The 16,321-nt window shown below is 32.5% G+C and overlaps 2 protein-coding genes across 6 annotated transcripts in view; both read left to right on the top strand.

Annotated features, from left to right (window-relative positions):
- LOC122507463 (teneurin-m) overlaps window positions 1-16,321 on the top strand; it is a 312,536-nt gene that overhangs the window by 93,235 nt on the left and 202,980 nt on the right. The window lies entirely within an intron of this gene.
- Window positions 3,051-8,040, top strand: LOC122507465. 2 transcript variants are annotated; one of them, XR_006302119.1, is made up of 6 exons: window positions 3,051-3,484; window positions 4,001-4,123; window positions 4,230-4,336; window positions 4,680-4,799; window positions 4,866-7,596; window positions 7,664-8,040. XR_006302119.1 is itself a non-coding variant. In XM_043620188.1 (5 exons), exons 2-5 carry the CDS (start codon window positions 4,045-4,047, stop codon window positions 5,163-5,165), a joined length of 606 nt encoding a protein of 201 aa, XP_043476123.1. In that variant the 5' UTR covers window positions 3,051-3,484; window positions 4,001-4,044; the 3' UTR covers window positions 5,166-8,040. The 2 variants fall into 2 exon arrangements, 1 of the variants encoding a protein (XP_043476123.1); XM_043620188.1 differs by having other exon boundaries at window positions 4,866-8,040.

Genomic DNA, 16,321 nt, shown 5'->3' on the forward strand with positions numbered 1-16,321 from the left:
GTTCTTAAATATTATATATTATACTATTTATCTAAAAAAGAAAATTATTATCCTCGACAATTGGAGCACCCTCGGCAATTGGTGCAGTTACCCTATGGTATAAAAATTAATACTCTTCACTTTAGAGGATTTTTCTCTCGCATATTATTTACTAATTACGATTATGAACTTATGAAGGAAAGTTAATTTGATGCACTGAATTAAATGCTTTTAATTAAATAAATATAATTAAAAACTAATAGTTAATTACTTACAATTATTAATATATTTATTCCTTTATTTATTTCATTTGAATTCAATTTTTCTGACATTTGAACATCAAAAAATTGTTTTGTTCTATTATTAACCACCAAAGAATAAAAATAATATACATTAAATTGGAATATTTTCCTTTGGAGAAGAAAACTTTAGAGGATATTAGAAGAGGATTTTTTCTTTAACTATGAGATTACTCTTTTTAGGGTGCACGAAATCAGAAAAATTAATCAATTTTTTTCAAAATGTCTTAGGAGATAAATCTCTCAAAAATATAAAATAATATTTATTTACATATCAGTCGACGCAGAATTTAATAGGCTTTCAAACATAATATTTTTAAACATATTTTTTGTTTAAACCAAAACTGAAAATACATTATAATTAAATATAATTATTCAAATAAATAATACTTTTGAATGAAAGCAGTAGATATTTTCTATATATATTGGGATTTAACTTATAAACTAATTTCAATTATAAAATCATCTAAAATTATTTTTGTATTTGAATTACGTATAATGTTTTCTTAGTGAAGTAGCTATCATTTTCCAATAATAAGCTATGTTAATTTAATTTCAGCAGCAATTTTTCTTAGCTCGCCCGTCGTTCGTACTGACAATTTCTGACGGTATATTGTATTTTAAAATTTATTTATTATTAATTTTTTTATTTTCCTACAATTTTTTGTTATAAATAATTATTAATAAGGGTGTCCAGCGGTCAGGGAATTTTAATCAAAATCAGGAAATTTTTTTAAAATTTCATGAGAAATCGATTTTTTTTATTTTTTAAATTTTCAGTCGACCAGATACTTGAATGAGTGAATCACTTTCGTTTATTGGTTCTCTTTCATTTTTGAAATCATCATCAAAAGGCTTTTCTAATTTGGAAAACTTTGTGAAAATGATTTTAATTTTATCTCATGGGAACGCGGCTTTAGATCATGGTTTTTCAATAAACAAATAATTAGATTATTTTATCTTTGTTTTTTTTTAGATTTTATGTGTGTAATATTTTGTTTACAACAAAAGAAGGTTTATAATGATGATAAATAAAGTGTTTAAGTTCACTATCATAAAATTACGTTAATATTTACCAGCTCACATAATTTTTTTTGTTAAAGATTTGTTATAAAAAAGGGAAAGGTAGAGTCAAGGGAAAGTCAGGAAATTTTTTTCTTAGTACTTGCAGGACACCCTGAATTAATTATAAAATAAATGTATATATGAGTATTTTATAAGTAAATAAAATTTATTTTTGAATAAATACCAAGAACCGTTTCGAAATTTTAGTTTCGTTTTAGTTCCTGATTTTCAGTTTCCGTCACTTTTAACTGATTTTCAGTTTAATTCCACTGATTCAAATCGCGAGAATAAAGTCACTGATTCTTAGTCAAATTTCACTGATTCTGATTTAGAGAGTAAATTTCAATAAAAGTAGGCCTAATTTTTGATGATTTTGTTCGTATTACTTCATGTAATAAATGTTTTTGATAATAAACAAAATGTGATCATTTATTTTATATAAATATGTCTATTTTTTATAAATTATGTTTAATTATTTGATTTTTTAATTATGTTTTGAAAATTAATTTTTCATCGTCAAACTCAAAACACTGTTGGCGCGCGCAATTTGTCGTCTAGTTTAGTCTAAGGCCGCAGTCCCATGGCAGCGTTTTGCGTTGCGTTGTAATGAGAGAGAATGCAGCAAACGTATATTTGCGTCTTTTTCTCTCCCATTACGACGCAACGCAAAACGCTGTCATGGGACTCCACCCTAAGGCTGGAGTCCCATGGCAGCGTTTTGCGTTGCGTTTTGTAACTAGTCCATGTGAATGAGAGAGATGGAGATATACGTTCGCTGTACTTGCACTCATGGCCTAGTTACAAAACGCAACGCAAAACGGTGCCATGGGACTTGACCCTAAATTACACTCGACGCAAAGGCAAAATGTAAGGCCGCAGTCCCATGGCAGCGTTTTGCGTTGCGTTGTAATGAGAGAGAATGCAGCAAACGTATATTTGCATCTTTTTCTCTCCCATTACGACGCAACGCAAAACGCTGTCATGGGACTCCACCCTAATTTTTTTGTAAAAATCATTTTTATACGATATAGGTTGAAGAAAATACAGGAAAAGATTCATGTCATAATTAATGAAGTACAAGTTGAATAGATTCTACGTTCATTTACTATTTTAATTACATCCTCTAGCTACTGTGTTCTACATATCTCGTTAGTATTTAAATCAAAGCCTTCCTCATTGATTTGTTTGTCATTAACTTTTATACAAATATCTATTGATCTAATAAAACTTGCTTGCTGCAGTTTGAAAACCAATATTTTACTTATAATCCAGCAAGTAAACTGTATTACATCTATCAAGTTGAAAGTAAATTTTTGGATCGTCAGCATGAAGTTGAAATAGAAATATTAATTATTGAGGAGATTAAATATACAAATTAAAATCATTTTCAAATTGTTGAACATATCAATACTTTTTCTTCTTTTTAATATCCCAGGCGCGAAAGACCAGTGCTGACGATGGGTTGAAACCACGAAGTAGTTGAAACTTGACTGAGTCTTGAACGCCCAGCGTGGGTAACCCAGAGTTGAAGCAGTCTTTTGCCCGGTTCCACCAACTCGTAGTTAAAGGTTCGATTAGCTGACGGTCCGCTAAAGTTAAAGGCGCTGTTAAGTTGACTTTAACCGGCTATGCGTTCCACCAACATGTTATAAGCCATGGTTAGCTAAACGTATACTCTGTTCGCAATAACATTACTTTCTCTATTGTGATTGGTCAATCCTAACGGAAAGTACACGTTTGTGGAGCTCTGTAGAATTTTCCTCACAAAGTCACCACGTGTTCGATATATTATCGTTTTGCAACGCTTTATTTTATAAAATTTAATTAGTTTTAATATAATAAATTATATTGTCAAAATATTAAAAAATGGCAGAAAAAAAGGTCGCCAAATTTTTTGCCATCAGAAAAATCTAGTTTATCGGAGTTAGTTACGAAATACAAACAAATTATTGAAAATAAAGAAAGCGATGCCGTGAATGTTAAAATAAAAAATGATACTTGGATAAAAATTGCTCAGGAATTTAATAGCAACGGTAGTGGAATTTACCGTGACGTTCGGAGTCTCAAAAGTTTATGGGAAAATTTAAAACGCGGTACTCGCAAACATTTCGCTTTTTAAAAAAAACAGGTTCATTTAACAGGTAAGATGAAATAAAAAAAAACTTATTAAAAATTATTGTAAATAAGTTGAAGTTAAATTAATAATTAACTTAAATTACTTAAAGGCATGTGGAAGCAACCAAAATCAATGGATAAATCTACTAATATTCATACTGATTTTCATACAAAATTATAAAATAAATATTGATTTTTCATTTAATAAAAGTTTGATATTTTTTGAGAAAAAAAGATAATCAAATACAAATTAATATTAATATTGAAAAAATGAATGAATTTATATATTTCTATTTAAATATTCACTTTTTCAATGAAAATTTGTATTCGATTGTATTTTCTTTTCGAAAATTGTCAAAAAACTGAAAATTTGAAAATAAAAATATAAATTTATACTGAGAAAACAATTTATTTGATTCAAACATATTTTGTTTAAATCAAACTCAAAATATATTTAAGTTTAATTGAAACATATGTTGGCTGGTTCCACATGCCCTAATGTAATAAAAAATAATAAAGATACAATTTTCGAAATTTTGTAGGAGGTGGCCGTGTTGAAAATGATTGTACCGGACCGGAGGCTGCAATGTATGAACGCATCAAACCACTTATCGAAGCAACGGTAACAAGTTTACCGAATCCATTCGATAGCGACTACATTGCAGGCAAGAAATAATTAATATTCTATTCTAATGAAGTATATAAATAATTATAATTGATATTAAAAAACTTAAAAATGATATAGTGTTTAAATAAAAATTTCATTTGTAGAAGTGGATGACGTAGATTATATGAACCTGATAAATAAAGCATGCAGAACTGAAATTTCGAAACATGAAAAAAGTGCAGAAGAACCTGAAATGATTTTCGAATTCGACGTAAGAAAATATAAAAAAATTCATAAAGCTATTGCTACAAATTTGTACTCTGTAAATCAATGTGAATAATATTCATGCACTTTGACGTCAAAGTGTGTAATTCATATGCATTTTATATTTTATGCACTTCAAAGTGCATTAAAATTACACACTTTGAGGTCAAAGTGCATGAGAATAATGCACTCAAAGTGTGTTCATAACTGAGACGAATTTATGCACTTCAAGTGCATAAATTTAATTCACTTTGATGATTTTTAGTTTATAACAAACAATTATTTAACGTTTTCAAATGATTTAACCTTTTAACAAAAATTTAATAATTTTATTAAATTTCATTTTAAAGATACCAGGCGCAAGTCAACCAATTGTCACTGTTGGGGAAAGCAGTGCAAAAAGTTTGCTACCATCTGATTCTGCTTGCAGTGTACCTGTAATTGCAAGTCAGCAGAATATAAGTAGAAAGGTATATTTAACGTTTACAATTTATTAAAAAATAATACAAAATTCATAAAATTTGGTTTATTTTTAGGTCGAAAACATTAAAAATCAATCGCCCTATTTGAAATCGCCGTCAACAAAGCATTCCGCTGCAAATTCTGTGTTATATAAAGGAATGAATAGCAACGCAGGGAAAATTAAAAACACAGAAAGAGCTCAATCGTTCGTGGATTTAGCATCGGCGAAACACGAATTACTGGTATTACAGAAGATGTACTTAAAGGAAAAGAATCAATTAGAAATCGAATTGTTAAGGTTGCAATTGGAAAAAGAAAATTTGCAAATAGAAGTACTAAAGAAACAATTACAAGTTGTGCCGGTAAATTGTTAAAAATTGTTAAAACTACACATTATTTACAATACTGAGTAATATCATTATTCTGGAAACTTTAATTTCATTAAAAAATTTTAACATTTTCATTAAAATTATCCGATAAATTTTTATGAAAATTTGAAATTAAATTTAGAACATTATCGTTTCAAGTAAAATATTCTGTGATTCTTCTACGTTAAGATTGTTATAGTATTGAAATTTTATAATGTAAGAAAAAGGAATAATTTTTAAAATATTTCCTACAATTTTCATTAAATTTAAAATTTGCCGATAAAAATTTCATGAAAATTGAAAAGAAAATTGATGATATCATTTCAAGCCAAATAACTTGTGATTCTTCTACGTTAAGATAGTTTTAGTATAGAAATTTTATAATGCAGAAAACAGGAATAATTTAAAATTGATTTGATTAAATATTCAAAAAATTTAATTTAGCCGATATAAATTTTATTGAAAATTTCATCAAAGTTAATTTATAAATTTACATTGAACTTATGTTTTTATTCACATTATTTATAATTTCTATTAAGGTCTATTACTACTTTTTTTTATTTTCGATAAGGTGCTTTAAATTACCTTAACATTTCAAAGACTTTGACTAAACATTTGTTTAATAAATATATGATTATCCGTTTTAGCTGGTAAAAGAAGTTAGAGTTCTATTTTATTTTTAAAAAAGGTGTGCCATCAGTAGGGGAAAGGTGTACGAGATGATCCCCTGGGGCAAGATGATCCTTTTGAATTTTGGCAAGCCTATTAGCGCCACCTTTTAGGCAAATACGGTAATACGTTGCCAATGACATACCTATGAATCAGTCAAACTGTCATGACAACACGCGTCATTAAAAAAATTCTATTGGAAAAAATAAAAATTTCATACTTTTTATCTAAGGAAAGCTTAACTTTGGGCTTAGATAACTTTTGTTGTAGTAGCTGAAATTCCATGTTTCTTGTACTCACGGCTTCAGTATCTCTTCAACTAAGTGTTCTAATTGGTATTATGGAATAACAGAGCTCGTAGGTTAAGCTACGAACAAATTACAAAATAGTGGCATTTGGGGCAAGATGATCCCTCAATGGGTGTACAAGATGATCCCCCCTGATTCCCATGTATTTCGTCTCACCTCAAAGTGAATTTTCTAGTATTAATAAAAAATTCAATTTTTCTCGCTTCTTATATGTTTTTATTATGAAAACTAACTTATCTAAAACAAAAAGTTAACATCTACATCTATTTTATTAATTTTCTCGTTGTAGACAATGCCTCGTAATTAAAAAATAGGAAAACGAATCGTGGTGAGTGGTCAAAAGCGTTTGTGGCCTAAATAAAGTATATTTAACATTGATACACTGTTATTCCTTCAATTTATACTTCTTTTCCAATAATTGGGGTAAGATAACCATACGGATTATCTTGCCCATACCATGGGGATCATCTTGGACACCCCGGTGTCCAAGATGATCCTTTTGTAAGGTTTTAGAAAAATTAAATATAATAGTAAAATATTAATTAGCTGCAAATATTCCAAATCAGAATAGTTAGATAGATTAATTATCTAGTAGTGCGTACAAAAAAAAACTCGAATATGTTGATTTTTCTTTGAATAATAGGTTTTTTCCCTTAGGGGGATCATCTCGTACACCTTTCCCCTATATTTGAAAGTTTGTTAGACTGTATAATAAATAAACAGTTAAAAAAGTGCAGGCTATTGTATTATTCCTTTGTATTTATCAGCACTGGAAGTCTCTTACATCTTTATTCAAGAAGGCTAAAAAAGAAACAGGATTTTTATAAGTATTAAAAATTCAAAATTATTTGCATACCATAATTAATACAATTACCTTTGAAAATAATTATTTATTAACTTTCTTTGAGCTGCTCCATCTGGCTGAGGTCCAACATTAACATTTACATCTGTCATTAAAATAAGATCATCCAAAGTTTCCGGAAAAATTAAATTTGGATCGTCAATTGGATCTTCTCCACTACGTCGAGCAATATTGTGTAGAACTGCCGTTGCAATAATAATAGGAAGAATATTTGCGATTTTAAATCGCATTCCCAACGCCATAATAGGAAATCTCCTTTTCCACACACCAAATGTACGCTCAATAGAATTTCGTGTTCTTATTTGAGATTCATTGTATAATCTATCTGCAGGAGAACGGGGTGTCTGTAATGGTGTTAACAAATATGGTTTGCAACCGTAACCACCATCTCCTAATAAAACGGCGTTTCCGAATTCACCTGCTTCTAACTTGGTGTTTATTTTGGAGTTTGCGAAAATCGTGCTATCGTGTACAGATCCTGGCCATCGTGCGACAATATCAATTACTTCCAAATTTGCATTGGTAATAGCTTGCACATTAAGTGAAAAGTATCCTTTTCTATTCCTGTACACCTCAGCATTTTCACCACCTAGGAAATGTACGTTAAATTTTGTTATTAGTAAATTAAATTATTCTTTTTGTACTAAAGTATAAATTATTTGTAGATTAAAAATATACCAATGGATTGTATTTTTACATGTGTGCAATCAATGCAACCCATAACGCGAGGAAAACGTGCTATATTGTAAAATAGAACTTGAGATTCGAGTACTTCCTCTTGAGTTGATGGCAATTTGATATATCTTGGTCAAAGTCTAGCGATTGCTGCAGACACCCTGTGTGTAATTCGGTGTGAACTTGTTTTGCTGACACCAGAAAAATCTCCTGCAGCCAACAAGTGACATCCCGTTGCAAACAACCTCAAAGTCAGAAGCAACTGAATTATTGGTGGTACTGCTTGATTTCTACAATTAAATAGTTCATAATTATTTTTAAAAATTTGCTGTATTAAAGTTGTAAAATATAATATATAGTGAATAAATACTTCTCTGTAGCGTGTAATAATTCGTGTTCTATTTCTTCTAGTAAATTATGAACCCAGAGTTTATTTAAACGAAACCTTATGTAAAAGTCTTTATCATCGTATGTGTCTATAAAATTATTTCTACCCAGGAAACAAAAACCTATTCACTCGTTTTGAATAGGTCGAAAGCTCTTGTGAATCCGCATTCTTAAAAGGCGAAGGCAGATTAATACTGATTATTTTTATTATTCATTGAATCGGAAATCAGAAATTTGAATGGGAATATAAAATTTTTTGCTGCCGATTCATAAAGTGTTATGAATCGGAAATAAACGATTAAGGAACATTTTTCTATGGTGCCGTTGAATAAGAAATTTACTATTGAAATAAAGTTATTTATAAATAAATATTATTTAACACAAAATCTATTATGAAGTCAAATTAATTTTTGAAACAAACGTTTTATTAAATTGTTTAATAAACAAAAACAGTTTCGTACACGTCGTTTTGATATCAAATATACTTTTCAAAATAAACAAAAGTTTCGTACACATCCTTTTGATAATAAATATTATGCATTTTTTAAAAAAAACAATAAAAGCTTCGCACACATTCTTTTAATAACAAATATTATGCATTTTTTTAAAAAAATATAAAAGATAAAATTTGTAAACTTCAGTGAAACTGAAGATTTAAATTTTTGAACGTTCAAATGCATTACTTTTTAGATATTTTTCAAAATCTCTACCCAGGTGCGATTTTTTGGTCGGCCCATAGTTGGGCCAACTTTTACAAAGTCGGTCCAACTTCTCGTGCCAGAGGTTGGGCCAACCATACAGATGATAACGGCGACCGTCTAATGGCGACGATGGTTGGCCCGACAACTCATAAGGAAGTTGGCCCAACTTACAATGCATATGTTGTGCCAACTATACATTTCAATGGTTGGTCCAAAGACTGACGCCAAAGTTGGCACAACTTTAGATGCGTAAGTTGGGCCAACCACAATTTTCAAAGTTTGGCCAACTTCAACAGCCAAAGGTAAAAAATTATTAAAAAACTACATTATTTAAACAATTAACACGTTATTATTAGCGGGAACATCAGATATAACCTTTACCTATTATTATTAAACACAATCTCATACATACATTTTCGAAAATATCTATCGCTCGCTGGGATCGAACCCCTAACCTAACGCACCCAAGACATATACACTGACCACTACGCTACGCTCACATGGGAGTGCATAACGCAAAATGTATATTTAAGCTGCAACAGTCGGGCCAACCGTGGCCCAGAGTTCGGCCAACCAAGAAAGTTTAAGTCATTTAAACCGCATTTGACAAAGTTTTGCCAACCGTTGGGCCAACCGCTGCCCAGAGTTCGGCCAACCAAGAAAAATTAAGTCAATTAAACTGCGTTTCACAGAGTTTTGCCAACCGTTGGGCCAACCGTTGCCCAGAGTTCGGCCAACCAAGAAAAATCAAGTCAATTAAACTGCGTTTCACAGAGTTTTGCCAACCGTTGGGCCAACCGTGGCCCAGAGTTCGGCCAACCAAGAAAGTTTAAGTCAATTTAACTGCGTTTCACATAGTTTTGCCAACCGTTGGGCCAACCGTGGCCCAGAGTTCGGCCAACCAAGAAAGTTTAAGTCATTTAAACTGCGTTTCGGCCAACCAAGAAAAATTAAGTCAATTAAACTGCGTTTCACAGAGTTTTGCCAACCGTTGGGCCACTCGTGGCCCAGAGTTCGGCCAACCAAGAAAGTTTAAGTCAATTAAACTGCGTTTCACATAGTTTTGCCAACCGTCGGGCCAACCGTGGCCCAGAGTTCGGCCAACCAAGAAAGTTTAAGTCATTTAAACTGCGTTTCTAGAGTTTTGCCAACCGTTGGGCCAACCGTTGCCCAGAGTTCGGCCAACCAAGAAAAATTAAGTCAATTAAACTGCGTTTCACAGAGTTTTGCCAACCGTTGGGCCAACCGTGGCCCAGAGTTCGGCCAACCAAGAAAGTTTAAGTCTTTTAAACTGCGTTTCTAGAGTTTTGCCAACCGTTGGGCCAACCGTTGCCCAGAGTTCGGCCAACCAAGAAAAATTAAGTCAATTAAACTGCGTTTCACAGAGTTTTGCCAACCGTTGGGCCAACCGTTGCCCAGAGTTCGGCCAACCAAGAAAAATCAAGTCAATTAAACTGCGTTTCACAGAGTTTTGCCAACCGTTGGGCCAACCGTTGCCCAGAGTTCGGCCAACCAAGAAAGTTTAAGTCATTTAAACTGCGTTTCTAGAGTTTTGCCAACCGTTGGGCCAACCGTTGCCCAGAGTTCGGCCAACCAAGAAAAATTAAGTCAATTAAACTGCGTTTCACAGAGTTTTGCCATCCGTTGGGCCAACCGTGGCCCAGAGTTCGGCCAACCAAGAAAAATTAAGTCAATTAAACTGCGTTTCACAGAGTTTTGCCAACCGTTGGGCCAACCGTTGCCCAGAGTTCGGCCAACCAAGAAAAATCAAGTCAATTAAACTGCGTTTCACATAGTTTTGCCAACCGTTGGGCCAACCGTGGCCCAGAGTTCGGCCAACCAAGAAAGTTTAAGTCATTTAAACTGCGTTTCTAGAGTTTTGCCAACCGTTGGGCCAACCGTTGCCCAGAGTTCGGCCAACCAAGAAAAATTAAGTCAATTAAACTGCGTTTCACAGAGTTTTGCCAACCGTTGGGCCAACCGTTGCCCAGAGTTCGGCCAACCAAGAAAAATCAAGTCAATTAAACTGCGTTTCACAGAGTTTTGCCAACCGTTGGGCCAACCGTTGCCCAGAGTTCGGCCAACCAAGAAAGTTTAAGTCATTTAAACTGCGTTTCTAGAGTTTTGCCAACCGTTGGGCCAACCGTTGCCCAGAGTTCGGCCAACCAAGAAAAATTAAGTCAATTAAACTGCGTTTCACAGAGTTTTGCCATCCGTTGGGCCAACCGTGGCCCAGAGTTCGGCCAACCAAGAAAGTTTAAGTCAATTAAACTGCGTTTCACATAGTTTTGCCAACCGTCGGGCCAACCGTGGCCCAGAGTTCGGCCAACCGAAACTGAAAGTCTTTTAAACTACGTTTGGATAAGTTGTGCCAACCGTTGGGCCAACCGTTGCCCAGAGTTCGGCCAACCAAGAAAAATTAAGTCAATTAAACTGCGTTTCACAGAGTTTTGCCAACCGTTGGGCCAACCGTTGCCCAGAGTTCGGCCAACCAAGAAAAATCAAGTCAATTAAACTGCGTTTCACAGAGTTTTGCCAACCGTTGGGCCAACCGTTGCCCAGAGTTCGGCCAACCAAGAAAGTTTAAGTCATTTAAACTGCGTTTCTAGAGTTTTGCCAACCGTTGGGCCAACCGTTGCCCAGAGTTCGGCCAACCAAGAAAAATTAAGTCAATTAAACTGCGTTTCACAGAGTTTTGCCAACCGTTGGGCCAACCGTGGCCCAGAGTTCGGCCAACCAAGAAAGTTTAAGTCATTTAAACTGCGTTTCTAGAGTTTTGCCAACCGTTGGGCCAACCGTTGCCCAGAGTTCGGCCAACCAAGAAAAATTAAGTCAATTAAACTGCGTTTCACAGAGTTTTGCCAACCGTTGGGCCAACCGTTGCCCAGAGTTCGGCCAACCAAGAAAAATCAAGTCAATTAAACTGCGTTTCACAGAGTTTTGCCAACCGTTGGGCCAACCGTTGCCCAGAGTTCGGCCAACCAAGAAAGTTTAAGTCATTTAAACTGCGTTTCTAGAGTTTTGCCAACCGTTGGGCCAACCGTTGCCCAGAGTTCGGCCAACCAAGAAAAATCAAGTCAATTAAACTGCGTTTCACATAGTTTTGCCAACCGTTGGGCCAACCGTGGCCCAGAGTTCGGCCAACCAAGAAAGTTTAAGTCATTTAAACTGCGTTTCTAGAGTTTTGCCAACCGTTGGGCCAACCGTTGCCCAGAGTTCGGCCAACCAAGAAAAATTAAGTCAATTAAACTGCGTTTCACAGAGTTTTGCCAACCGTTGGGCCAACCGTTGCCCAGAGTTCGGCCAACCAAGAAAAATCAAGTCAATTAAACTGCGTTTCACAGAGTTTTGCCAACCGTTGGGCCAACTGTGGCCCAGAGTTCGGCCAACCGTGGCCCAGAGTTCGGCCAACCGAAACTGAAAGTCTTTTAAACTACGTTTGGATAAGTTGTGCCAACCGTTGGGCCAACCGTTGCCCAGAGTTCGGCCAACCAAGAAAGTTTAAGTCATTTAAACTGCGTTTCTAGAGTTTTGCCAACCGTTGGGCCAACCGTTGCCCAGAGTTCGGCCAACCAAGAAAAATTAAGTCAATTAAACTGCGTTTCACAGAGTTTTGCCATCCGTTGGGCCAACCAAGAAAGTTTAAGTCAATTAAACTGCGTTTCACATAGTTTTGCCAACCGTCGGGCCAACCGTGGCCCAGAGTTCGGCCAACCGAAACTGAAAGTCTTTTAAACTACGTTTGGATAAGTTGTGCCAACCTTTGTCGCCAAAGTTGGCCCGACGGTTGGTTAAACTCTGCATTTAATGGTTGGCTTGCAAAGTCGGGCCAACTGTGGGAACAAGTACTTGCCAAAGTTGGGCAAACTCTGGCAACCAAAACTTTGCTTGCCAAAGTTAGGCCAACCTTGGGCCAACCTTTAAACTCTGGCGGCCAACCTAAATTCGCACCTGGGTATAAAATAATAATAGAAAAAATAAACTGAAATTTCCTGAATTAACAATTAGTTTTATAATTTAAAAAACAATATTTTGTGATCAAATTTAAACTAAAAGTTGTAAAAAAATACTTGATTCACTTGAATATTCAAAATTTTAGATGCACTAAAACTAAATTTTTAAAACTTTTCAAAATTTCATTTGAAAATTGACCTACTTTATTTTTCAAGTTTCTGGCGTTTTACAGTGATTGTAATGTCGTTGTTGTTGTTCTCGTTTAAAAGTAATCCATTTTTTTCGCAGAAAAATTTTTTCAAAATTTTTTTTTCTACGAAAGTTGAATTTGTTGAATCATCTACCATTTCATTTTTTTTTACTATTTCTCGAACTTCCTCAAAATTTACTTCATCTATTAATTTTTTCGCTTTTTCTGCATCATTGAGCTCTTCAAAATCGAATTCTATTTCTTCTGATCCTTTAGGATCAACACTTGCTTCTCCTTCATCGATTACTCCTTCATCGATTACTTCTTCATCGATTTCTCCATCATCGATTTCTCCTTCATCATTTTTCCCTTCACTATTTTCTCCTTCATCATTCTCTTCTTTATCGTTACCGTCAGTTTCGATAACATTTTCAGTATCGAAATCGTTTAATTCATGATCGGAGAATTCTGTTTCTTCGATTTCTATTTTCTCTGAATTTTCAGTATTTGTAGCTATCGCATCTTGATCGGGATCCTCAAGTTCTCGACTTGTTGCAGTTTGTTGTTTTTGAATTGATAGTTTCTTAGGTATTTTCTTATTTTGTTTTTTCAAATCTGAAATTTTACTACCGATATAGCTGCGTACTCTGTCCAATTCAACGTCAACAACTTCTTCACGCAATCCAAGAACGTCTTTTAAATAATATTTAAAAATGTCTGAAATAATTGACAAAATAATTTTATTAAATCTATCGACATTGAAATTATTATTATTTAATTGAGAATAGAAATTACAATACCTTTCAAACACAAAACTTTTATCCCATCCAATTTATGTTGAGGATTATTTTTTCTTTTATTTCGATTGCTGCCATACCCGGACAGAGTGGCATTTAATAAAGTGGCATATCCAAATAATGCAACTGCTAAATTTTTGGCCACCTGGGCAGTAGTTTTTACGTTGTCTGTGCTGAATTTAAAATTGTCAAATCCCATCCATTGATCTCTTCCAATGTATATCTGAAAGTAGAAGTTATATTAAAATCAGAAGTATAATCTTTTATAGAAATATATTTCTGAAAAAATATGTATCTTAAAACAAATGATTCAAATAATTTTTAACAAAAGTAGTAATTTTGATAAATATTGTAAGCAAAACGTTAAAATTTATTACTTAGAATATCTGGAGAATTTAATATGTGATTTATTGAATATTCTTCTTTAATAATTAGTTTAAAAACATATTTTTTAAATTTGAATTTTTTTAAACGCATCACGTACACTACAAAAATGTAAATATTCCTATAATCTTTTTTTGTGCATTGATGCTCAACATTACAAAATTTTTTATTCAATTTTGGTATTTTTTCTTATTTATTCGAATTTCCAAATGGCGCAATTAATATTTATTTAATATTTAATATAATATTTTTATAATACTTATGCTATGCTAATATAAATATCATAAGGCATCGACTGCCAACAATGTTCGGCAAAGAAAACTTTCATAAACTGTATAAGAATAGACGACTTTACCAATTTTCCAGTTTCATCTAGGTCTCCGACCTTCAAATGTGACTTTTCAAGTTCCTTTGCTTCTTTATCCTTCGACGCTTCATTTAACATGTCTAAAAACAAATTTTATTAATAAGCTTTAACAATAATTTGTAAATTAATTAAATTAATATATTGTCGAATTTAAATAAATTTTTTAGATGGAAAAAAGTACACAATTAAATTCTGCATAGTGAAACTAAACACATTTGCGATATTTAAAACTTTTTCGAATTCTATAGAAAACTTCGCAAAGGTGTTGAGTTTCATTCTGTAGAATTATTTTTTTTTCATTTTAAAAAATTTATTTAAATTTAACAATATATTTGTTTACAGTTATCTAGTGTTCAATTTAAAGGCGTAGAATTAACAATTTAATTATGACAATCCAAAAAATATTTTTCATAACGCGGTGCTAAAAAGGGCACTTTTTTGCACCTTGTTATGAAAAATATCGTTCGTAACTAGTGCGAGCAGTTGCCAATTAAATATACTATTCTTGTGTGTAGAATTTGTTTGTGGAAATTTTACGGTGTAGTATTTAACAGCGTAGAATAAAGAAATAATTGAAATTAAATTTCACCGAATTTCAATGTTTAAAATTTTTTGTGTAGCAACCTCATCAACTTAGAATATAATTTAATATGGTATATTTCTCAAAATTTAAAAACAAATTTTAGTAAAAAATGTAAGACACTGTAAAAATAAGAGTTACTGCAATATGTTTTTACCTTGCAACTTTTTTATATCAGGTAGCACTGTTTCTTGATACTCTTGGTTTAGCCTTCTTAAAACTTCCAGCTCTTTGTCTCTTTTCACAATCATATCTTCCATGAGATTTAACATTTGTCTTCTTTCCTCCAACTCACTTTTTGTCAACTGCAATTCTTTTTCTCGTTCTAATAATTGAGTTGGCATTTCTTCCAATTGTTTTGATAAAACCGAAACTTTGCTTTTCATTAATTGCATTTTATTTGCACAAGAATGATTGTTCTGAAACAATTTGTATAATATTTAATTTGGTCTTCTTCAAAGTATTAAATATTTTAAATTAAGCACAAATTAGATATAAAAAACAATTTTTTAACTTCTGTAATTTTTAAACGTATTAATATAAACATTCTGCATGCAAAGTATATAAATTGGCTATTTTGTATTATGAAAATTTTCATCTTATAAATAGAAAACTAATAAAAATTTCCATAAATAACTAAAATGTTTAAGAAATTTTTCAATTTAAAGAATATTTTACAGATTACACTCACACATTCTGAATTTGCAGAAGTGCCAACAGTAGCACGAGGAAGATTTGTAGGCTTTGGTAATCCTGAATTCGATTGCGGTAAGCTTTCGTTAAAGGATTTTCCGGAAGGCTTCTAAAAAATAGATTCCTCCTTTTCTTGATTTTCCTTTAATAAAAACGAACCGTTATAATTTTTTAGAACAAAGGTTCAATTTTGCGAATAAAAAGTCAATTTGAAAATTTTAAACTAAATTTCAAATTAAAAAGTTTTAATTATTAAGATACATTACAATTTCATAATCTTTCAATTTTAAATAATAATTAAAAAATTTGAGAGTAATTTAGAGAACGTGAAAAGATTTACTTACTTTCACTGTTGTTGTAGTTAGGTTACTAGGTGGAGAATTGGCCTTTTGTTTCAATGCATTCGGCGCATCAAAAACAAGTGAGAAATCAGTGTTTTTTTGCGAATTGGAGGTAACCATTGGTTTCTTCGCCTTATCATTATATTTAACATTAGGTTTTCCCTATTAAAAAATTACTATTTAATGAGAATTGAAAAAATTGTAATTGTCCATTAAATTATTTCATACAGTATCTAATTTTAATTAAAAAAATA

This window comes from Leptopilina heterotoma, unplaced genomic scaffold, assembly GCF_015476425.1.
Source record: "Leptopilina heterotoma isolate Lh14 unplaced genomic scaffold, ASM1547642v1 Lhet_47, whole genome shotgun sequence".
In the NCBI taxonomy this organism is placed as follows: domain Eukaryota; kingdom Metazoa; phylum Arthropoda; class Insecta; order Hymenoptera; family Figitidae; genus Leptopilina; species Leptopilina heterotoma.

Coding starts and splice junctions, on each gene's coding strand:
- LOC122507465 (XM_043620188.1), top strand. CDS start 4,045: ATGTATGAACGCATCAAACCACTTATCGAAGCAACGGTAACAAGTTTA. Junction 4,337..4,679: donor AAATGATTTTCGAATTCGAC/GTAAGAAAATAT, acceptor TTCATTTTAAAG/ATACCAGGCGCAAGTCAACC. Junction 4,800..4,865: donor AGCAGAATATAAGTAGAAAG/GTATATTTAACG, acceptor GTTTATTTTTAG/GTCGAAAACATTAAAAATCA.